This window comes from Salvia miltiorrhiza, chromosome 8 (genome assembly GCF_028751815.1).
Source record: "Salvia miltiorrhiza cultivar Shanhuang (shh) chromosome 8, IMPLAD_Smil_shh, whole genome shotgun sequence".
Classification (NCBI taxonomy): Eukaryota; Viridiplantae; Streptophyta; class Magnoliopsida; order Lamiales; family Lamiaceae; genus Salvia; species Salvia miltiorrhiza.
In genome coordinates this window covers 55,718,440-55,739,793 of record NC_080394.1, presented here as the reverse complement: position 1 = coordinate 55,739,793, position 21,354 = coordinate 55,718,440, and the positions used below count along the sequence as shown (strand labels likewise).

At 38.1% G+C, this 21,354-nt stretch overlaps 3 protein-coding genes and 1 pseudogene across 3 annotated transcripts; 3 read left to right on the top strand and 1 right to left on the bottom strand.

The window, feature by feature from the left end:
* Positions 1-795: 795 nt before the first annotated feature.
* On the top strand, positions 796-2,328 carry LOC130998746 (putative late blight resistance protein homolog R1A-10). Its single transcript, XM_057924155.1, has one exon. The coding sequence runs from the start codon at positions 796-798 to the stop codon at positions 2,326-2,328; it is 1,533 nt and encodes a 510-aa protein (XP_057780138.1).
* Positions 2,329-5,210: 2,882 nt separating this feature from the next.
* Positions 5,211-7,792, top strand: LOC130998745 (uncharacterized). Its single transcript, XM_057924153.1, has 2 exons — positions 5,211-7,352; positions 7,445-7,792. The coding sequence occupies exons 1-2, from the start codon at positions 5,211-5,213 to the stop codon at positions 7,790-7,792; spliced, it is 2,490 nt and encodes an 829-aa protein (XP_057780136.1).
* A 6,059-nt stretch (positions 7,793-13,851) lies between these two features.
* LOC130999327 (putative pentatricopeptide repeat-containing protein At1g12700, mitochondrial) lies at positions 13,852-16,449 on the top strand (annotated as a pseudogene).
* A 1,436-nt stretch (positions 16,450-17,885) lies between these two features.
* Positions 17,886-20,543, bottom strand: LOC130998744 (putative late blight resistance protein homolog R1A-10). Its single transcript, XM_057924152.1, has one exon. It carries the CDS (start codon positions 20,541-20,543, stop codon positions 17,886-17,888), a length of 2,658 nt encoding a protein of 885 aa, XP_057780135.1.
* Positions 20,544-21,354: the final 811 nt, after the last annotated feature.

Below are 21,354 nucleotides of genomic sequence, written 5' to 3'. Positions count from 1 at the left end.
AGTTCTAAGCTTCACACGATTTATACTGAATAATAACAACAGCATTCATTTGAGATATTTCTAGGGTGAGATTCATCACAAAACATATATAGTTTCTGAGATTAAAGCAAGTTGATGCAATAAATCAATACATAAAAACTTCCACTTACAATCTTGTAGCTAAAAGATCACAACCGAACCATGGAAATTTTAAGTTTTTTGCATTTATTTCAGTACCATAGATCTATCATGGATCTCAACGCGAAACACAATAGAGATGAGATACTCTATGAAAATGACAAGAAGCTTACAACTTGATCCACAAGAATTTCTAGCAACCATTTTAGAAGTCTAGGTGATCAAGTTAATTAAATTAGTCAAATTGTTAGTGAGTGAAGAAACGGGTACACAAATTAGTCAAGTTGTTATTAAAAATAGGTTATGATATATTTTTGTGAATTGACAAAAATGACAAATTAGATCTTATTTTTGATTTTATAGAAAATAAGGAAACTAAAAATGATGTTTAAAAGGATGATTCAGTATCAAATAAAGAGATTGTGGAGCACATAATATATTGATTTTTTAGTAAAGGAAAATATTTTTTTTTTGAAAGAAAAGGAAAAGAAACTTTAATAATGAGATAGTGCTAAAAGAACTTTAATAATGAGGCTGTGGAGCCCAACTTTAATAATGAGATTGTTGTGGATCACAGCTAATGGAAAATAAAACGACTTGATTACTTATTTCTTAGCAGATTACGTCAATCATCGTTCAGATTCCTCAAATTTCAACAAAATTCGACTTTGATTTGAGATGGCAGCTTATGCAGCTCTGGTTTCTGTGATGAACATTATTGAGCAGATGATGAGCCATCCTCGCCTTTCAATTGTATTCGACAAGAAACAGATTGAATCCCTTGGGGAAAAGGCTGATGGCTTGCTCGACTTCATAACCAACACTAATATTGATGGAGGTAGCAAACAAGCATCAGATCTGGAGAGTCAAATCGCATCTGCAGCTCACGCAGCTGAAGATGTGATTGAATCACACATTTTCGATCAAATTCATGCTGGATCCAGTCATGGATGCTCGTTGTTGGATCTGCAACAAATAATTGAAGAAATGGATGGTATCATGAGAAAGGGTGCTGAGCTCAAGGAGAAATGGCGAGCGAGAGAGGAGCAAGCTGCACATGGTGACGTGGATGTTGTGGAGGAGAAACAACCTCTCACCACCACTGGAAAGGCTTCTCCGGTGGGACTCGAAGACGACGTGATCCACATCATGGACAAGCTCACCATACATCAATCCAAGCAGCTCATCATCTCGATTGTGGGGATGGGCGGCACGGGTAAGACCACGCTTGCTCTAAATGTTTATGAAAATTCACTCATCCAGAGACACTTTGACATTCGTGCTTGGGCTACTGTATCTCAACAATACAGTGCACACGAAATCTTTTCAAAACTTCTCTCTAGCATAGGGCAAAGTGGAAGTGGAAATGATTTAGGGGTAAAGTTGCATCAGACTTTATGTGGTAGACGATATCTGATTGTATTAGATGACATATGGAGTGTCGAAGCTTGGGATGAGGTGAGGCTTTACTTTCCTGATAATGGGAATGGAAGTCGGATCGTTTTAACTACTAGGTTGTCGGATGTGGCTAGTGATTGTGGCTCTAGTTCTTGCATCACCATGAAACCTTTAAAAAAGGATCAAAGTTGGGTGTTGTTTTGCAGAAACGCTTTCCAGCAAGAGCATTGCCCTTATCCTCAACTAGAAAGTGTGGGAAATAAGATTGTTAGATTGTGCAGAGGACTACCCTTGTCAATTGTTGTGATTGGAGGGTTTCTTCTCAAATCGCCTAGGACTGTAGGATTCCGGGAGGATGTTGCCAAGAATATAAAATCAATCCCCACTTCAACAGAAAAGCAGGAGATCTTAGATGTGTTATCTCTAAGCTATAGTCACTTGCCCCCTCATCTGAAACCATGTTTTCTTTATATGGGAATTTTTGAGGAGGACCGTGAGATTCGTGCATCACGAATCATCAAACTTTGGGTTGCTGAAGGATTTATCAAACCGAAGAGAGCCCAAATGTTAGAAGAGATTGCAGAGGGGTACTTGAATGACTTAGTTGACAGGAATCTTGTTCTTGTTGGCAGATATCGATATAATGGGAAGATTAGGTCTTGTCGACTTCACGATCTGATAAGAGATCTGTGCTTGAAAGTATCTGAGAAAGACAAGTTCTTCTATGCCAAGAGGGCACTCGGCAACATGACTGAGGAGCGTCGCTTCATATGTCATGACTTCATCGAGAGTGAAGATGTTCATGGTATGTAGGGTACAAGCTTCCGGTTTTGTTTAAGTTGTTGAGAGTTTTTACTGTGGCTAGCGATTGTTCCACGGAAGATGTAATGCAGAACTTGAACCTGCAGTACCTTACTTTCCAACCTCGGTACTCCTTGGTGAGGCTTCCTTCTTCAATATCCTTCATTTAGAACCTGCAAACATTGACAATTGATGCGAGACTTGTCGTTGCACCAATTGAAATTTGGAGCTTGTCACTACTTAGGCATGTGGAGTGCAAATCTTCCCCATCCTCCTCCAAATGACTGTGTTGTCATGGGAAACTTACAGACATTGACAAAAGCAGTAAATTTGAGGTTGAGTGAGGAGGTGTGTAAGAGAATTCCCAACACCAACAAATTGCATCTAAACTACGATGATGAGTTGGAGGGATATGATGATTGCTTGTTAGACCATCTCCACAATCTTGGCAGCCTACATAAACTTCAATCACTAAAGCTAATAGTTTCCACCTTTCCTAACCGATCCTCATGCAATGCAGATCGGCTCAAGTGTGCATTTCCGGTATCTCTGAAGAAGCTGTTACTAAAAAACTGCAGTCTTGTCTGGAATGTTCTGACAATCATCGGTTCTTTGCCCCATTTAGAAGCTCTGGAGCTAGTTGATTCCGTCGAGGGACAGAAGTGGAGTCCGCTTAATGGAGAGTTTCTCCGCCTTAGATTCTTGAGCATTATGGATTGTGATCTGAGATGTTGGGACGCAGACAGCTCCCATTTCCCAGTTTTGAAGAAGCTTAGTCTTGAGGGATTGATGCACTTGGAAGAGATCCCTTTGGATATTGGAGAAATTCCGACACTTGAAGTTATTAGTGTGGATGGATGCAGTGAGTCTGCTGAAATTTCGGCAATGAAAATAGAGGAAGAACTAGTGAGTGTAGGAAATGAGGGCCTTCAAGTTGAAATATCATCAAGGAAACTTAACCCGATGATACATGCCTTCGCGAGACCGTATGCATTAAAAGAATCAATAAGGCGATCATTAAGAATAGCCAAGAGATCTCTTGCCGGAACAGATTATCTCTAAGATTGATGGCAATTATCGTAAAGGAAATGAAATTGTAAATTTTGCTGTGTGTTGATTTTATATTTGGTATGAACGGCAAAGTTAATCAAAAATCCCTTCTTTCTTCCTAAAGTTCATCGCATATATCACACCAACATTCTCCTTGAAGTTGCGTCCATTACGTTCTTCTTCGAAAGCAACACAAACATAGGTGTTTTTATGGTTTAAAGCAAGCGGGTTTTCTTTTATAATTCACAAAGAGAAGAAATGTTTTATGGAACAATGGATGAGATTCATTTGAGATATTTCTAGGGTGAGATTCATGACAAAAACGTATAGTTTGTGATATTAAAGCAAGTTTACTGCAATAAATCACAGATCTGCACAATACAGAAAAACATCCACTTACAATCTTGTAGCTAAAAAATCACAACCGACCATGGAAATCAGATGTTTTTTTTTTTTTTTGGATTTATTTCAGTACCAGCAATAGGAGCAAAAATATCAAACTGGCACACACTCTAAGTCGCCTTCTTACGGTCTTCCTCTCGCCTAACTGCTCTATCATAGATCTCGTAGCAGCATCCTGAGCATAAGCAAAGCCAAACACAAGAGATGTGAGATACTCTGCAAAAGGACAACAAGCTAGACTAGCCTAACAGTCACAGATTACAAATTTGATCTTTATCGTATAACTCTTTTCAACAATCGGATCCACAAAACAATGAGGATATACGGATTAGAACGCAAAGGTTCTCACAACATGAAACCAATTTAAGAATAAGTTTTTCAACCGATGTCACCATTTTCAAATAATCTAGGCTCAATCAAGCATTTTAGAAGCATTGCTCGTGTATCATGCATAATTCAACTGTTTGATTACTTATTTCTTAGCAGATTACGTCAATCGTCGTTCAGATTCGTCAAATTTCAACAAAATTCGATCGGTTCAATTACAGTCTGCTGCTTTGATTTGAGATGGCAGCTTATGCAGCTCTGGTTTCTGTGATGAACAATATTGAGCAGATGATGAGCCATCGTCGCCTTTTAATTGTATTCGACAAGAAACAGATTGAATCCCTGGGGGAAAAGGCTGACGGCTTGCTCGACTTCATAACCAACACTAATATTGGAGGTAGCAAAGAAGCAGCATATCTGGAGAGACGAATCACATCTGCAGCTCATGTGGCTGAAGATGTGATTGAATCACAGATCGTCGATCAAATTTATGCTGGGCAGAAACCAGCATGGATGCTGTGGTGCTGGCTATGGAGAAATCCATGCTTGTTGGATCTGCAACAGATGATTGAAGATATGGATGGTATCATGAAGAAGGGTGCTGAGCTCAAGGAGCATTGCAACAATTTTTTTTTTCTAAGGTAGGCGGCGCCTACCTAAAATACCGTCTGAGCCTGGAGCGCGGAGGAGGGGCGGGGTGGGAGCTTGAGTGATACGAGCACAAAATCTGCTGCAGCTACCTTGAACGATGTCGAAGAGGAAGCTGAGAACTATATCGAAGAAGAAGTTGAGAAGGGTGATGAAGTGGAGCCAAGTTTGGCTGAGAGACGTCAACGCAGAGAGATTAGAAGGCCTAATCGTTTCACCAATTAGTATTCTTTATTTTATGTCTTTTAATTAGATTATGGTTAAGGCCCAATGCTAATGGGCCTCGTTAGTTGTTTACCTTTTCCTATATAAGGCTAGGATTTATTGTTCTAGGGTATGCTTGAAATAATTTTCTCATAGAGACGGCTGTTCTTACGTGATCGTGAGAATTTGCATGAGTTTCACGTTCTCTTTAGCGTGATTATTAACACATCTCGTATTAATTGGTGCTTTCATTGACTTTTTCGATGGAGTCCGTAGTAAAGGATTTGCAGGCACAAATCCGCACTCTCAGTGCTCAAGTGGATACTCAACTTCGCCAATCTCAGGCGGATTTTCAGAAGCAGTTGGATGAATTCATGGTGATACTCAAGAACACCCACTCGTCATCGTCCATCGATGATGCCTCCAATACTTTTCCACACGGCCGCCCTCCTTTTGTTCGCCTTGACGTTCCCCGCTTTGATGGCACTGATCCATACTCTTGGATCTTTAAGATCGAGGAATATTTTGGCTACCATAACACTCCCGACGCTCAACGCCTTCAAATTGTCTCTTTTCATCTTGATGGCAAGGCTTCTACTTGGTTTCAATGGCTGAAATCTCAACACATGCTCTCTTCTTGGTCAGATTTCTTGAACCGTGTCAAATCTCGTTTTGGTGATTCACAGTTTGACGATCCCGAGGGTACGTTGGCTAAGCTCTCGCAACAATGCTCTGTTGCAAATTACCAATCAACCTTTGAGTCCTTAATGGGTCGCACTAAGGGTATCTCGGAACCCCTACTTATTTCATTTTATATTTCAGGACTCAAGCCGTCGATTCGTCGTGATCTCCAATTGAATCGACCGCCTACATTAGATGAGACTTTTGCTTTGTCTCGAGTGTTTGAGAGCAAATATATGGACTCCCAAACTGATGCACGTACTTTTGCTCGCCCACTACCTCGCCCTACTTTACCAACAGCCGTGACGACCAATTCCACCACTGCGGTCCCGCCAATTCCTCCTCGGCCCTCTGCCGTTTCGTCGTCCCCTTCTCCTGTACGGTGCGACTCGCCCACCATTCCTGTTCGGCGCCTCACTCCTGCAGAGACTCGTGAGAAGCGCGAACGAGGGTTGTGCTTCCATTGTGATCAGCGATGGAATCCATCCCACCGCTGTAAGACTCCGAGCACGGTTTTGCTCCTCGCCGGTGATGATGCTACTTTCTCTCTTGAGGCTCATGATATCTTAGACTCGCCTGACCATCCTCTAGATGATGACATCATTTTGGGAGATGTATCCAGCCTTCACTCTCTCTCGGGCGCCGCTCAGCCCCGTTCTCTTCGCTTATGGGGCAGCATACAGACACAAAGGTTTCAGATGATTGATTATGGTAGCACTCATAATTTTATCACCCCTAACCTTGCACAGCGCCTCAAGTCATCGCTTACTGCCATCCCAAATTTTTGGGTGTATATTGGCAATGGAGATTTTATTATTTGCCAACATAAATGCATGGCTGTTTCTATTGATCTTCAAGGGACTTCTTTCACCTGCGAATTATTTGTGTTGCCAATCAAGGGACCTGATATTATTCTTGGTATTCAATGGCTCCAAGAATTAGGCCAAGTAATTCATGATTATCGGTGTGGTCATATGGAGTTTGAGTGGCATGGCAAGCGGGTTATTCTGGACGATGATAACTTTTTGACTTCTCATCAAGTTAGTTTCTCCATGTTGCAGTCACTTGTAAACTCTGGTGAGGTCGAGGTCGACACTATTTATGAAATCTGGCATATTGGTCCACACCAGCGAGAACTCCATCCATTTGATCTTCAAACCATCCCACCAGCTTTCCACAAGGTCCTCACTGAATTTACCGATGTCTTTGATGCCCCGCGCGGCCTTCCCCCACGTCGTTTGCTCGAACATCGCATTTATCTTGCACCAGGCAGCAAACCGGTTAATGTTCGGCCTTACCGCTATCCTTATTTTCAAAAAAATGAAATGGAACGGTTGGTTCGTGAGATGTTGGATCAGGGGATTATACGCCCGAGTCAAAGCCCGTTTTCCTCTCCCGTGCTTTTAGTCAAGAAGAAAGACGGCTCCTACCGTTTCTGTGTTGATTATCGTGCTCTCAACGCTGTCACTGTTAAGGATAAATTCCCTATTTCTACAGTTGATGAACTCCTTGATGAACTTGGTCAGTCTACAGTATTCTCTAAATTGGATCTACGTGCCGGTTTTCACCAAATTCGTGTTCACGATAAGGATATCTTTAAGACGGCGTTTCGCACTCATGATGGCCATTTTGAGTTTCTTGTCATGCCTTTCGGGCTTACTAATGCCTCATCCACATTCCAAGCGACCATGAACTTTATTCTCAAGGATTTCCTACGTCGCTTCGTTGTTTTTTTTTTTTTTACGACATTCTGGTCTACAGTCCATCTGAAGAAGCACATACTGATCACTTACGCACAGTGCTCCAATGTCTGAAGTCCCATTGTTTTTTTGTGAAATTCTCCAAATGTACTTCTGGCACGTCTTCGGTGGATTACTTGGGTCATATTGTTAGCTCCGGCACAGTGCGCGCGGATCCTGCCAAAATAGAAGCAATGCTAGCATGGCCCATCCCATCTTCTGCCAAGAAACTTCAGGGCTTCCTCGGTTTAACCGACTACTATCGCAAATTTGTTCAGAACTATGCTGCCATCGCTTCTCCTCTCACCGATCTCCTTTGTAAAGACAGTTTTGTGTGGTCCGATAATGCCTCAATTGCTTTTCATGCTCTCAAACAGGCGATGGCCTCGACACCTATCTTGCGTTTGCATGATTTTTCTAAATAGTTCATCATCGAAACTGATGCCTCTGATGTGGGTTTGGGCGCGGTGCTTTTACAAGATAATTTGCCCATCGCTTATCACAATCGTAAATTAGGAGCTCGTCTCAAGGACGCCTCTACCTATATCAAAGAATTACATGCCATAAGCGAGGCTATTGGTAAATGGCGCCAAATATATTTTGGGTCAACATTTTATTATTCGTACTGACCACCACAGTTTGAAAGAACTTTTACGACAACACTTACACACTTCTGATCAGCACCGGTATATCCGCAAATTGTTAAGGTACGATTTTTCTATAGAGTATAAACCTGGACGCCATAATATCGTGGCTGATACTCTCTCGCGTGCCCCCGATGGCGCGTCCCCTGACTCTGTTGCATTGGTGTCTGAAACGTTTACACCAGTTTGCTTGATGATTCAAAGCTCGCCAGTCTCTGCCTTTCTCGATGATTTACGCAAGGAAAATCAGACCCACACTGATTATATCTCCTTGCATCATCGTTTCCAAATAACCTAATTACTTTAAAATAAAATCTTATTTTATGTCTATAAATATATTTAAAATTTTATTTTTATTTTTTATAAAATACATCCGTACATTTTATTTGTATAGGGAAGAAAAATATATTTTTCATATATAAAAACTTTATTTGTTTAAGTTTCGTCAATAATAATAATAATAATAATAATAATAATAATAACAGATAGATAAATTATGAAATTAGTAATGCATAAATGAAGAATTTAGATAAAGAACAATAGAGGATATGGTGTTAAAATACATTAGAAATATTTAATTATGTATTAAATTTATAATAATCTCAATCGAGTGAAGAATTCATATAAATCACCTCATTTCACATTGATTTTTTTTATAAGGTTTCACTAAAATAAAACTTATACAAGAAGAAGCTCTTGCTCTCCAAATTAAAAATCTATATTTAATTGGCGGAATGATTGAGGCTAATACAATTTGAATTGCTCCAAACGAGATGATATAAGCACAAAAAATATAAGCACAAAAAAATAAAATAATGTAATAAAATCATAATAGAAAGAAACGAAAAAAGAAACGTGGATGTCATGTACGTGAGAGAGATAAAATATGGAAAATGAAAAAAAAATAGTTTTTAAATTAATTTTGAATCTTTAAATGATTATTTTAAATTTATTTGTTATAATTTTTATATCAAATTAAAGATCTTGACAAGATCTTTAATTTAAGATACATTATTGTATATTTTTCATAAACTAAATTTAATGATATTTAGAAAAGATTTGAAATATAAAAGAAAATGAATGAGAGAGAAATTTGACGCCAAAAAAACTGCTGTTAAAACTGCATTTTAATATAAGATATAGATACTAATAATAATTCAAGATATATTATTACGGAGCCAAAGTCAGCTCGTTTCTTCAAGGAAAATGGCAGCAGCAGCATTCAAATGGAACTGTCCAGAAATTTATTAATTTATATCAACATCACAATTTTTAAATGAAATTAGGCATGAATTCCTGCCAAATAATTCAATATGAACATTTGCTCCACATTTGAATTTCTCATCAGACTTTGCTGTATGGTTCTTGGCAACACAAATACCTGTTTTAATTATCAAGGATAATATTGGAAAAGAAATCCTTATCAGATCTCTTCAATAATTTAAATAGTGCTAAAACAATTTTAATAATCAGATAGTGGAGCACTTGCTGGAGCTCTAAGTTTGAAAGAATTGGAGCTAAGTTCAACCACAAAAAAATACATACATTTGTATATAAATTCATGAACTTAACACGTATTTTTAGCTGATATATATGAAAATACATACATTTGTATATAAATTCATGAACTTAACACGTATTTTTAGCTGATATATATGATTCTGAGCTTAAAGCTTAAATTTGATTGGTTTATTCATTTTTTTATTTTAATAGAATATATTTTTCTTTAATTAATCTCATAGCGTACTTCACATGCTCAAACATAATTTGTTTAAGTTTGTAAATTATTTATTTGCAGTATTAATTTCAGCCAAACTCAGAAATTAATTATGAAAAGTCATAATCATATTTTAGAGGAGCTAAATGTGATTGCAAAAAATTATCCGAAAAATCCAACACAAAAGAACAAAAAAAATCTTAAGAATTTATTAAATTGGTAGGAAATTGAGAGCTACTTTAGGAAAATAACATCATCTATACTATATTAAAAATGGGTAATTGCCTGTAAATCCCTAACGTTTACACGGAATTGGTTTTTGCACCTATTTTTATTTTTCTTCTATTAAATACCTAACCTTTAGTTTTTGTCTCAAATTTATCCGGTGATCGGATTTTTCTTACGCCGGCGTCGGAAATTACAAGGTGGCAGCCGGAAAGTGACACCTAAGCAAATTTAGGACATGTGGAAAAAAAATAAAAAAAATGATAAAGAAAACATCCACATCATCATCTTCTCCATCCTCCCACCTCCCAAACCCTAACTCCCCCCCCCCTCCCCCCCCCGCCGGCGCCGCCTGCCGCCACCACACGCCGGCGCCGGCAGCACCTTCCCCCTCCCTAGACCCGTCGGCCTCCCCCTCCCCAGACCCCGTCTACCCCTCCCGTCCCCCAAAATCCCGTCAGCCCCTCCCCCATCCCCAGATCCCGGCGCCCCCCTCCCCAACCCCAGATCCCGCCGCAGCCTGCCACAACCACACGCTAGCGCCCGCCGACGCTCGCCGCCCCCTCCTCCTCCCAGACCCGTCAGCCCTTCCCTCCCAGGCTGTGGTAGTGCGCTTATTCTCTCTCCTCTACCCTCGCCATACCTCTCATCCACCGCCTCTCTTCCACCCTCCATCGTAAAATCCCAGCGTAACCCCAGCCCCGCCGATCTCTGCAAATTCGGCCACGCAACCCCAACCCCAGCCGACATCTTCTCCGGCTAACCCCTACACAATCGCACAGATCTGAAATCTAAGAAGACGCAGAAATTCGAAGGGAGGCGGCGCAAAGATTTGGGGTGGAGGGCTGACGGGCTCTGAGAAGGGGGAGGGGGCGGCGCCGAGGGTGGGGAGGGGGAGGGGGTGGCGAGCGCCGGACTGGTGGCAGCGGCGGGTGGGGGGAAGGGAAGTTAGGGGTGGGGGAAGGGGAAAGGGCACTGGTTTCGATTTTTGTTTTCTTTTATTTGTTTTTGTTTTTTTTTATGCCACATGTAAAAGAAAATGTCTATGTGTCAATTCCGGCTGCCACCTTGTCGATTCCGGCTGCCACCGTGGCATTTCCGGCGCCGGCGTTAGAAAAAACCGGTCACCGGACAAATTTGAGACAAAAACTAAAGGTTATGTATTTAAAAGAAGAAAAATAAAAATAGGTGCAAAAACCAATTCTGTGTAAACGTTAGGGATTTACAGGCAATTACCCCTATTAAAAAGGGAGTTCTCAATTTCAAATTGATTTCAAATCAATTTAGATGGCAATTTTGTAAATGAATTCAATTAAAGGGGGTGAAATTAATATTTTAAAAAATGCCAACAATAGGCATATACCATTTCCGTTAACTAACCCACGACTTTAGCAGACATTACATTCTCTAATTATCTTTAACTAATATTAGTATTTTATTAGTACATGTTATTTTTGGTGAATTTAATACCATGTACGTAGTAGCTTTTAATTATTTATCATAAATAAATGTAAAAATTAATGATTATCAATTATGTGATGAGATGATATACATATTTATACATAAAAAAAATTGACATTTTAAAAAAGATTAGCGAAGATCTCAAGTGATGAGAACGAAAATAAATGAAATGGAAATATAGAAAACACAATGGAGCTCAAAATAAAATTGTTAAGGTTGTAAGAAAGGGAGATTGAAATATATTTTTGTTTGATATTTTTGTTTAAAAAATAAATCATACTCCATTCGTCCACAAAAAATAGTCAATTTTTGTCATTTTTGGATGCTCGTAAAAATTAATTAGTCTCTTTATCCACTTACAAATACAATTAATTATTATTATTAACAATAATTTGTATGAATTTTTATTATGAATATAAAGATAAATAAATTCATAAAAAAATTAACACTTACTATTTAAAATTAAAATATAGTACATGTGTTTGCTCTAAAAAGTTTACTAATTATATGTAGTATTAATTGTTGTTAGTTCAATATTGTACTATATATTTATATATGTTCTTATAATTGGTTGATTTCATTGAATGAGTAATGCATCTATAATTTTGACAAATACTATATGTAGTCTTCGTCTAAATTAATAGATTATTCACGTATTACAGAATTGAAGAGTATCTATATCTTATATATAAGAAAAAGTTATGACTTTTTCAAAAATACTAATTGTGATTATTCTGTCAATTTGTAAATGTTCGTTTTAAAAAATTAATCTTATGAAATATTAAAGTTTTTATTTTGTTAGTGTACTACTCTATTTTTTTAGTACAACTATATATATTGTATAAAATTAAACATTTCAAAATTAACTATGTGTATTTAGTAATTTTTCTAATTTAATATTATATATATATGAGGAATGTTATGCTACATACCTTATGTGAGCACCTTATGTGAGCACCACTCACGTTTAGCCCTCGTTAGCATTATTTTTTTTGTTTTAGACATTTATATTTATTCTAATACTTCATAAATTGTTATTAGGATCATTAATTTTATAAATAACATAAAAATCAAAGTCTAATTTATCCTTTTTATTAATTATTTGAAGTTAAAGGGAATATGAACAAATCGGACTTTGATTTTTATGTTATGTATAAAATTAATGATCATAATAACAATTTATGAAGTATTAGAATAAAAATAAATGTCTAAAACAAAAAAATTATTGCAAACGAGGGCTAAACGTGAGTGGTGCTCACATAAGGTGCTCATATAAGGTATGTAGCATAACATTCCTCATATATATATATATATATATATATATATATATATATATATATATATATATATATATATATATATATAGAAATGATATGCTACATACCTTATGTGAGCTCCTTATATGAGCACCACTCATGTTTAGCTCTCGTTAGCATTATCTTTTTTGTTTTAGGCATTTATTTTTATTCTAATACTTCATATATTGTTATTGAGATCATTAATTTTATAAATTAAATAAAAATCAAAGTCTAATTTATTCTTTTATTAATTATTTGAAGTTAAAGGGAATATGAACAAATCGAACTTTGATTTTTATGTAATTTATAAAATTAATGATCTTAATAACAATATATGAAGTATTAGAATAAAAATAAATGCCTAAAACAAAAAAGATAATGCTAACGAGAGCTAAACATGAGTGGTGCTCATATAAGGAGCTCACATAAGGTATGTAGCATATCATTTCTCTATATATATATATATATATATATATATATATATTTAATAATAACTATTATCGTGCATCGCACGATGGGCAAATCTAGTAAATTACTATGATGCACGGATTCTTCAAAAATTAGCATGTACGGCGAATCGGATTCTTTTAGGGTGCGATTCTCTCGGATTCTCGTCGGATTCGCACCCGATTCGTCACGTGGCGTATCTTTTAAAACAATTTATAAAAATAAACCGGATTCGCAAATTCCATATGCGAAATTCACGTATCTCGTGCATGAAAGGCCTACACAAGGTTATTTTGATAATTTTATTTTCAGTTATAACTTATATATTGGACTAATAATATTTGAATCGTTATATTGTTGCTCAATTAACTTATATAATTGAAAATGCTTAACTTTTGGGTAAAATAAAATGTAAATTACATATAATTAATTTAAGAAAATTTAAATTGTATATATTTTATAAGCATTATATATCATAAAATTTTAATAATTAGATGTATCATTGCCGAATCGCACCCTATAATTTTTAAAAATTCGTATCCCCGTACTCGTATCGTATCGTATCGCCCCCGCATCCGCACCTCCGTACCTATGCAACATAGGTAAATTATAAAGTACAGAATGAAATGCGTTTTCCTCTCTTCAAATGCGATTACTCTTTGAACGGCTGAGATTGGCTCAAATATAACCAGATCTACTTTACCCTTGTTCCCCAGCTAGCACTTCCAATTCCCCAAATCTCCGTTTCTTATCACAAAACCCTATCTCTCCTTCTTCAACAGCGAGCTTCCCCAATTCTTCAGCTTTTAATTTCAGTGGTCACAACTACAAAACTATCCCAAGAATGAGGTCTAACCACGCCGCCATGTTTCTCGGTAGAATTTTGTCGAATTCTTCATCTAAATTCTCCACTTTTGCCATCACTTCTCCACATTATCAATCATTTCTTCTACCCAGTTTTCATTTTGATAATGCCAGCTGCCAAATGAGGAGACACTTCTCCGCCTATCCCAGATTCGATTTTGAATCTATACGTGAATCCAATGATGCCGTCGCTCTGTTTCGGGAAATGGTGAGGACGCAGCCCCGCCCTTATGCTTCTGTTTTCAGTAAATTGTTGAGTACTGTGGTCAAGATGAAACAATACTCTCTTGCCCTTCATCTGATCGACGAAATGCTTCAAAGGCATGTTCCTGTAGATCAGTACATATTGAGTATTGCGATTGATTGCTACTGCCGACAGAAAAGACCTGATTTTGGGTTTGCAATCTTAGGCATTTTTTTCAAGCGTGGGTTTGAGCCTACTGTGGTAACCTTCAACATTCTCGTGAAGGGCATTCTGTTTGTTGAAAGGATCCCAGAGGCAGCTAAATTGCTGGGGAAGCTGTCGGCCTACCAACTGTGTGACCCCGATGATTATACGTATAATACAATAATTAATGGGTTATGCAAAGCTGGAGATATTCTACAGGCGATTGATTTGCTCTGCTCATTGGAAAAAGGAAAAGGGAGCTGCAAACCCAATGTCTATGCTTACAACATAGTCATTGATGGTCTATGCAAGGAAGGAAAGGTGGACGATGCTCTCCAACTCTTCTCCTCTTTGGGTGATAAGGGGATTTCACCCAATGTTGTGCAAGATGAAAAGAATGGACGAGGTTGAACACGTTTTGAAGAAGATGATAGCTGATATGGTCTGCCCAGATGTGTGGACGTGTAATATCTTTGTGGATGCTTGGTGCAAAGATGGAAAGGTGGAAGTTGCCGAGCATATGTTGGTATCTATGAAGGAGATTGATGTACAACCCAACATTGTCACTTATACTGCATTGATGAATGGATACTGTATGCAAGGGAAAATGGACGAAGCCGGACGCATTTTGCAATTGACAGTTAATTCTGGAATCAAGCCCAATATCATAAGCTACAATACCTTGATGAACGGGTATTGCAAAAAGGGGCGAGTCGATGAAGTTTCACGTCTTTTTACCATAATTCCCGCTCAAAGATTAAAGCGCGATGTGGTTTGTTATACCATAATGCTAGAGGCCTTATTTCGTGAAGGCAAATGCGAAGATGGCTTGAAGCTGTTCAAAGAAATGGAAGCTCTACAACTGTTTCCGGATATAAGGACTTATAATATCTTGTTGGATGGTCTATGCAGTGCTCATCGTATCAGTGAAGCATTTTCTGTGTTGCATACCATGGAAGATAAAGGCATCGTTCCAGGCATAGTAACATATAATATCCTCATTGAGGGATTGTGCAACGACAACAAAGTCAGAGAAGCAAAAGATCTGTTCGACAAGCTTCCATCCAAAGGTTTGCAGCCTAATGTCATAACATATAATATTCTCATTGGTGCACTTCGCGAAAGAGGGCAGATAAAGGAGGCTAAAGATCTGTTCCATGAGCTTCCATCCATAGGTTTGCAGCCTGACGTCATAACTTATACAATCCTTATCGGTGCACTTTGTGAGGAAGCGCGGATAGAGGAGGCTAGGGATTTCATGACGCAAATGGTAAGCAACGGTTGCTTGCCAAATAGTGTAACATACAATGTTTTTGTTCGAGGTCTTCTCAAAATGAACAAGATCCTTGATGCAATGCCACTGTTGGAAGAGATGGATTCAAGGGGATTCACACTTGACAAAACTGCATATTCGATGTTGATTGAAGCTGAGAAATGGGAAGGTAAAGATAGCGTTCTGTTTAATAAGGTTAAGAAACTCATACCAAAGGACTTCTATTCTAGTTAGGTTTTATGTTGTGTTTGAAGGTCAAGAATTATTGCAATAGAGATTAAGGGGAAAGTACAATTGCTTATTTGTTTATTTAATCTTTATGTTATGATGATTTAAAATATTTCAATTTTGTAGTTGTGATGTTGTTTTGTAGTAGTAGGCACTGTTGGTGGGATTGTTTACTTGGATTGGGAGTTGCTGAGCTATGCACCTTGACTTGCAACTTCTGCATTCATTGTATGTGCAAATTGGAGCTACATTTAATTTAGTTTCACAATGTAATCATTATGTATATGAATTCTTGATTGAAATCAAGATCTTTGTTTTGTCTGAGTTTGTAAGTTGATGTAACAATCATCGGTTCTTTGCCCCAATTAGAAGCTCTCGAGCTAGTTAAATCTGTCAAGGGACAGAAGTGGAGTCCAGTTAACGGGGAGTTTCTCCGCCTTAGATTCTTGAGCATTGTTAAGGGTTAGTCTGAGATGTTGGGATGCATACAGCTCCCATTTCCCAGTTTTGAAGAAGCTCAGGCTTATGGGATTGAAACACTTGGAAGAGATCCCTTTGGAATTTCGGCAATGAAAATGAAGGAAGAAGAAGAGAGTGTAGGATATGAGGGCCTTCAAGTTCAAATATTTCAGAAATTAAAGAGGCACAACATCTCGAGAGACAAATCTCGCACGTGATTGAATCGTGGATCGAATTCATTCTGTATCCAATCAAGCAAGCCTTGGATGCACGGTCGATCTGCAGCAGGTAATTCAAGCTGTGGATGCTATAAGATTTTATTTTTTTGTAATTTATTTTATCAATATAGCCAAAGTCAGCTCGTTTCTTCAAGGAAAATGGCAGCAGGAGCATAATGGAAAAGAAATCATTTATTTATGTTCAAAAGATTCAAATAAAACGACATGATTCATTTATTTCTCAGCAGACTCCGTCAAAGTCTTCGCCGCCGCCGCATTAAAATTTTCTTTTATTAAAAGAATCTCATCCTGATGTTTGTATAGTCAAGATAGCAATTGAGGTGGGAACTCCATAGATTGTTATTTACGTATCATTAGTATTCTATTTAATTTGTTGCTCTTCTCAACAGATCGATGGCTGCAGCTCTAGTTTCTCTGATGAATACGGTGGAGCAGATCCAAAACCACCCTCAACTTTCCACTTCTCTTTGATGATGTCTGGACAGATTACGAAGATTGCTTGTGCTTACACTATCTCCACAATCTCGGCTCTTTACAAAAGCTCGAATCACTAAACATGAGGTTCCCTTTCTGCATATCGCGATATACAGTGGATTTGCTGAGCAAGAGGCTTGCCTTCCCCACTTGGCTAAACAAGTTGTGCTTGAGAAACTGCAGCCACACTCGAGAAGATCTGGCAATGATTGGTTCATTGCAACATCTACAAGTTCTTGAGCTTGAACACAGCTCTTTCTTGGGAGGCGAGTTGAGCACTTTCAAGTTTCAACCATGAGTTCCCTTGTCTCAAGTTCTTGAGAATCGACAACTGTGATGTCGTGTGTTGGGCTTCAGACACCTCTTGCTTTTCGAGTTCTTGAAAAGCTCGTTGCTCGAGATCTGTGGCAGTTGCAAGAGATCCCATCGGAGATGGGAGAGATAAGCACTCTCAAACTCATTCATTTACATCACTGCTCTGAATCTGCGGCCATTTCAGCATTGGAGATTAAGAAATAGCAAGACAGCTTTGGGAATGATAGCCTTAAGATTGAAGTTGACATCTCTTGTTACTGTTGAGTTATAGTTTCTGGGTAAGGGTGAAAGTGGAGAGTTTACCCTTTTGGAAAATCACCATTTTGGGTAAAAAATTGAGGTGAATATCACTTTAAACTTCAAATGTTAGTTTAAACGATGAAGTATTGATTTTGTATAAATTGTAACCTCCGTCTATTTTTCGATTTTATTTCCTCTGCGAAAAATGAAAGACGTACAATAAAAATGGGAATTCTTGATGAAGAGTTAATCGTAGAGATAATCTGACGACCATCTAAATGCTAGGAATTCTTGATGAAGACGTACTATAAAAATGGGAATTTCTTGAGCATGCGCATCTAGGATCTCATCAATATCTAATATTTGAACTTGAAGGCCCTCATTTCCTAGACTCTCTTCTTCTTCCTTTATTTTCATCGCCGAAATCTCAGCAGACTCACTGCATACAACCACACTGATAACTTCAAGCGTCGGAATTTCTCCAATATCCAAAGGGATCTCTTCCAAGTGCATCAATCCCTCAAGTCTAAGCTTCTCCAGAACTGGGAAATGGGAGCTGTCTGCATCCCAACATCTCAGATCACAATCGATAATGCTCAAGAATCTAAGGCCGAGAAACTCCCCGTTAACCGGACTCCACTTCTGTCCCTTGACGGAATCATCTAGCTTGAGAGCTTCTAACTGTGGCAAAGAACCAATGATTGTCAGATCATTCCAGACAAGACTGCAGTTTTTCAGTGACAGCTTCTTCAGAGATACCGGAAATGCACACTTAAGCCGATCTGCATTGCATGAGGAGTTTTCAGAGGTGGAAACTAGCTTTAGTGATTGAAGTTTATGTAAGCTGCCAAGATTGTGGAGATGGTCGAACAAGCAATCATCATAGCCCTTCAACTTTTTGTCGTAGATTAGATGCAATTTGCTGGTGTTGGGAATTCTCTTACACACCTCCTCACTCAACCTCAAATTTACAGCTTTTGTCAATGTCTGTAAGTTTCCCATGACAACACAGTCATTTGGAGGATGAGGAAGATAAATCCGTGAGCACTCCACATGCCTAAGTTGTGACAAGCTCCAAATTTCAATTGGTGCAACAACTAGACTATTGTGTTCCACGTGAATTGTCAATGTTTGCAGGTTCCAAATGAGGGATATTGAAGGAGGAAGCCATACCCAGGTGTCGGAATCCAAAGGTTGGAAAGTAAGGCACCGCAGGTTCAAGTTCTGCATTACATCTTCCGTGGAACAGTCGCTAATCACAGTCAAAACTCTCAACAACTTAAACACAACCGGCAGCATGAACCCTATGCATACCAGAGAACGAAGAAGCTGCGCTGATTTCAGAGCATCAGACATCTCGGGAACATCTTCACTCTCGATGAAGTCTTGACATATGAAGCGACGCTCCTTAGTCATGTTGTCGAGTGACCTTTTGACATAGTGATAGAAGAAATTGTCTTTCTCAGAGACTTTCAAGCACAGATCTCTTATCAGATCGTGAAGTCGACAAGACCTAATCTTCCCATTATATCGATATCTGCCAACAAGAACAAGATTCCTGTCAACTAAGTCATTCAAGTACCCCTCTGCAATCTCTTCTAACATTTGGGCTCTCTTCGGTTTGATAAATCCTTCAGCAACCCAAAGTTTGATGATTCGTGATGCACGAATCTCACGGTCCTCCTCAAAAATTCCCATATAAAGAAAACATGGTTTCAAATGAGGGGGCAAGTGATTATAGCTTAAAGATAACACATCTAAGATCTCTTGCTTCTCCATTGAATTGGGGATTGATTTTATATTCTCGGCAAACTCCTTCCAGAATCCTACAGTCCTCGACGATTTGAGAAGAAACCCTCCAATCACAACAATTGACAAGGGTAGTCCTCTGCACAATCTAACAATCTCATTTCCCACATTTTCTAGTTGAGGATAAGGGCAATGTTCTTGCTGGAAAGCGCTTCTGCAAAACAACACCCAACTTTTATCCTCATCTAAAGGTTTCATGGTGAAGCAAGAAGTAGAGCCACAACCACTAGCCACATCAGACAACCTAGTAGTTAAAACAATCCGACTTCCATTCCCATTATCAGGAAAGTAACGCCTCACTTCATCCCAAGCTTCAACACTCCATATGTCATCTAATACAATCAGATATCTTCTACCACATAAACTCTGATGCAACTTTAGCCCTAAATCATTTTCACTTCCACTTTGCGCTATGCTAGAGAGAAGTTTTGAAAAGATTTCTTTATCACTGTATTGTTGAGATACAGTAGCCCAAGCACGAATGTCAAAGTGTTCCTTGATGAATGAATTTTCATAAACATTTAGAGCAAGCGTGGTCTTACCCATGCCGCCCATCCCAACAATCGAGATGATTTGCTGCTTGGGTTGATGTATGGTGAGCTTGTCCATGATGTGGATCACGTCGTCTTCGAGCCCTACTGGAGAAGCCTTTCCGGTGGTGGTGGTGGTGAGAGGTTGTTTCTCCTCCACAACATCCATGTCACCATGTGCAGCTTGCTCCTCTCTCGCTCGCCATTTCTCCTTGAGCTCAGCACCCTTTCTCATTATACCATCCATTTCTTCAGTTATTTGTTGCAGATCCAACAAAGAGCATCCATGACTTGCTTGACTGGATCCAGCAGCAATTTGATCGACAATGTGCGATTCAATCACATCTTCAGCTGCGTGAGCTGCAGATGCGATTTGACTCTCCAGATCTGATGCTTCTTTGCTACCTCCATCAATATTACTGTTGGTAACCAAGTCGAGCAAGCCATCAGCCTTTCCCCCAAGGGATTCAATCTGTTTCTTTTCGAATACAGTTGAAAGGCGAGGATGGCTCATCATCTGCTCAATATTGTTCATCAATGAAACCAGAGCTGCATAAGCTGCCATCTCAAATCCTTCGATCAAGCAGCAGACTGTAATTTGAAATTTGATGAATCTGAACGATGGGTATGCAGTATGCTAAGTTGCGCCGTAGACTTTGACGGAGTCTGCTAAAATCAATAAATAAATCAAGTCGTTTTATTTTAATCTTTTGAAGTTATAGTTAGAATTCTTATAGTATTAAATTCTTATAGCACTATCTAAATTATTGAAGAGATCTGATAAGGATTTATTTTCCATTATCCTTGATAATTAAAATAGGTATTTATTTTGCTAAGATACTTGCCAATAAACATACGGCAAATTCTGATGAGAAATTCAATTGTTGAGCAATTTTATATTGAATTATTTGGCAGGAATTCATACCTAACGTTCATTTAAAAATTATGATGTTGATATAAATTACTCCATTCGTTCTATTATAATAGGTTCATTTTCTATTTTAGGATATTTCACTAGAATAAATTCGTTTTACACCTTCGAAAATTAATAATATACTTAAAATACTTAATTGGTGTAGATCATACCACTTTTTCCCTCAAAAGTAAGTATCTAAAATCTCCTAATATCATTTTCCTTGAAGAAACAAGCCCACTTTGGCTAATTTAGTGTTTGATGAAATAGATAGCGAACGTGTATTTAATAGATAAAGGATCCCACCATATAAAACTGAATGATATGATTTTTGGATAAATAAATAATATTTATAATGGTGAAATATATATTAAAAAAAAGAAAAAAAAAAGTAAGATCATGTCCAAGACAAGAAAAATACTACTCGACTATTTATGGATACCAAGGTAAAATATACCCTTTA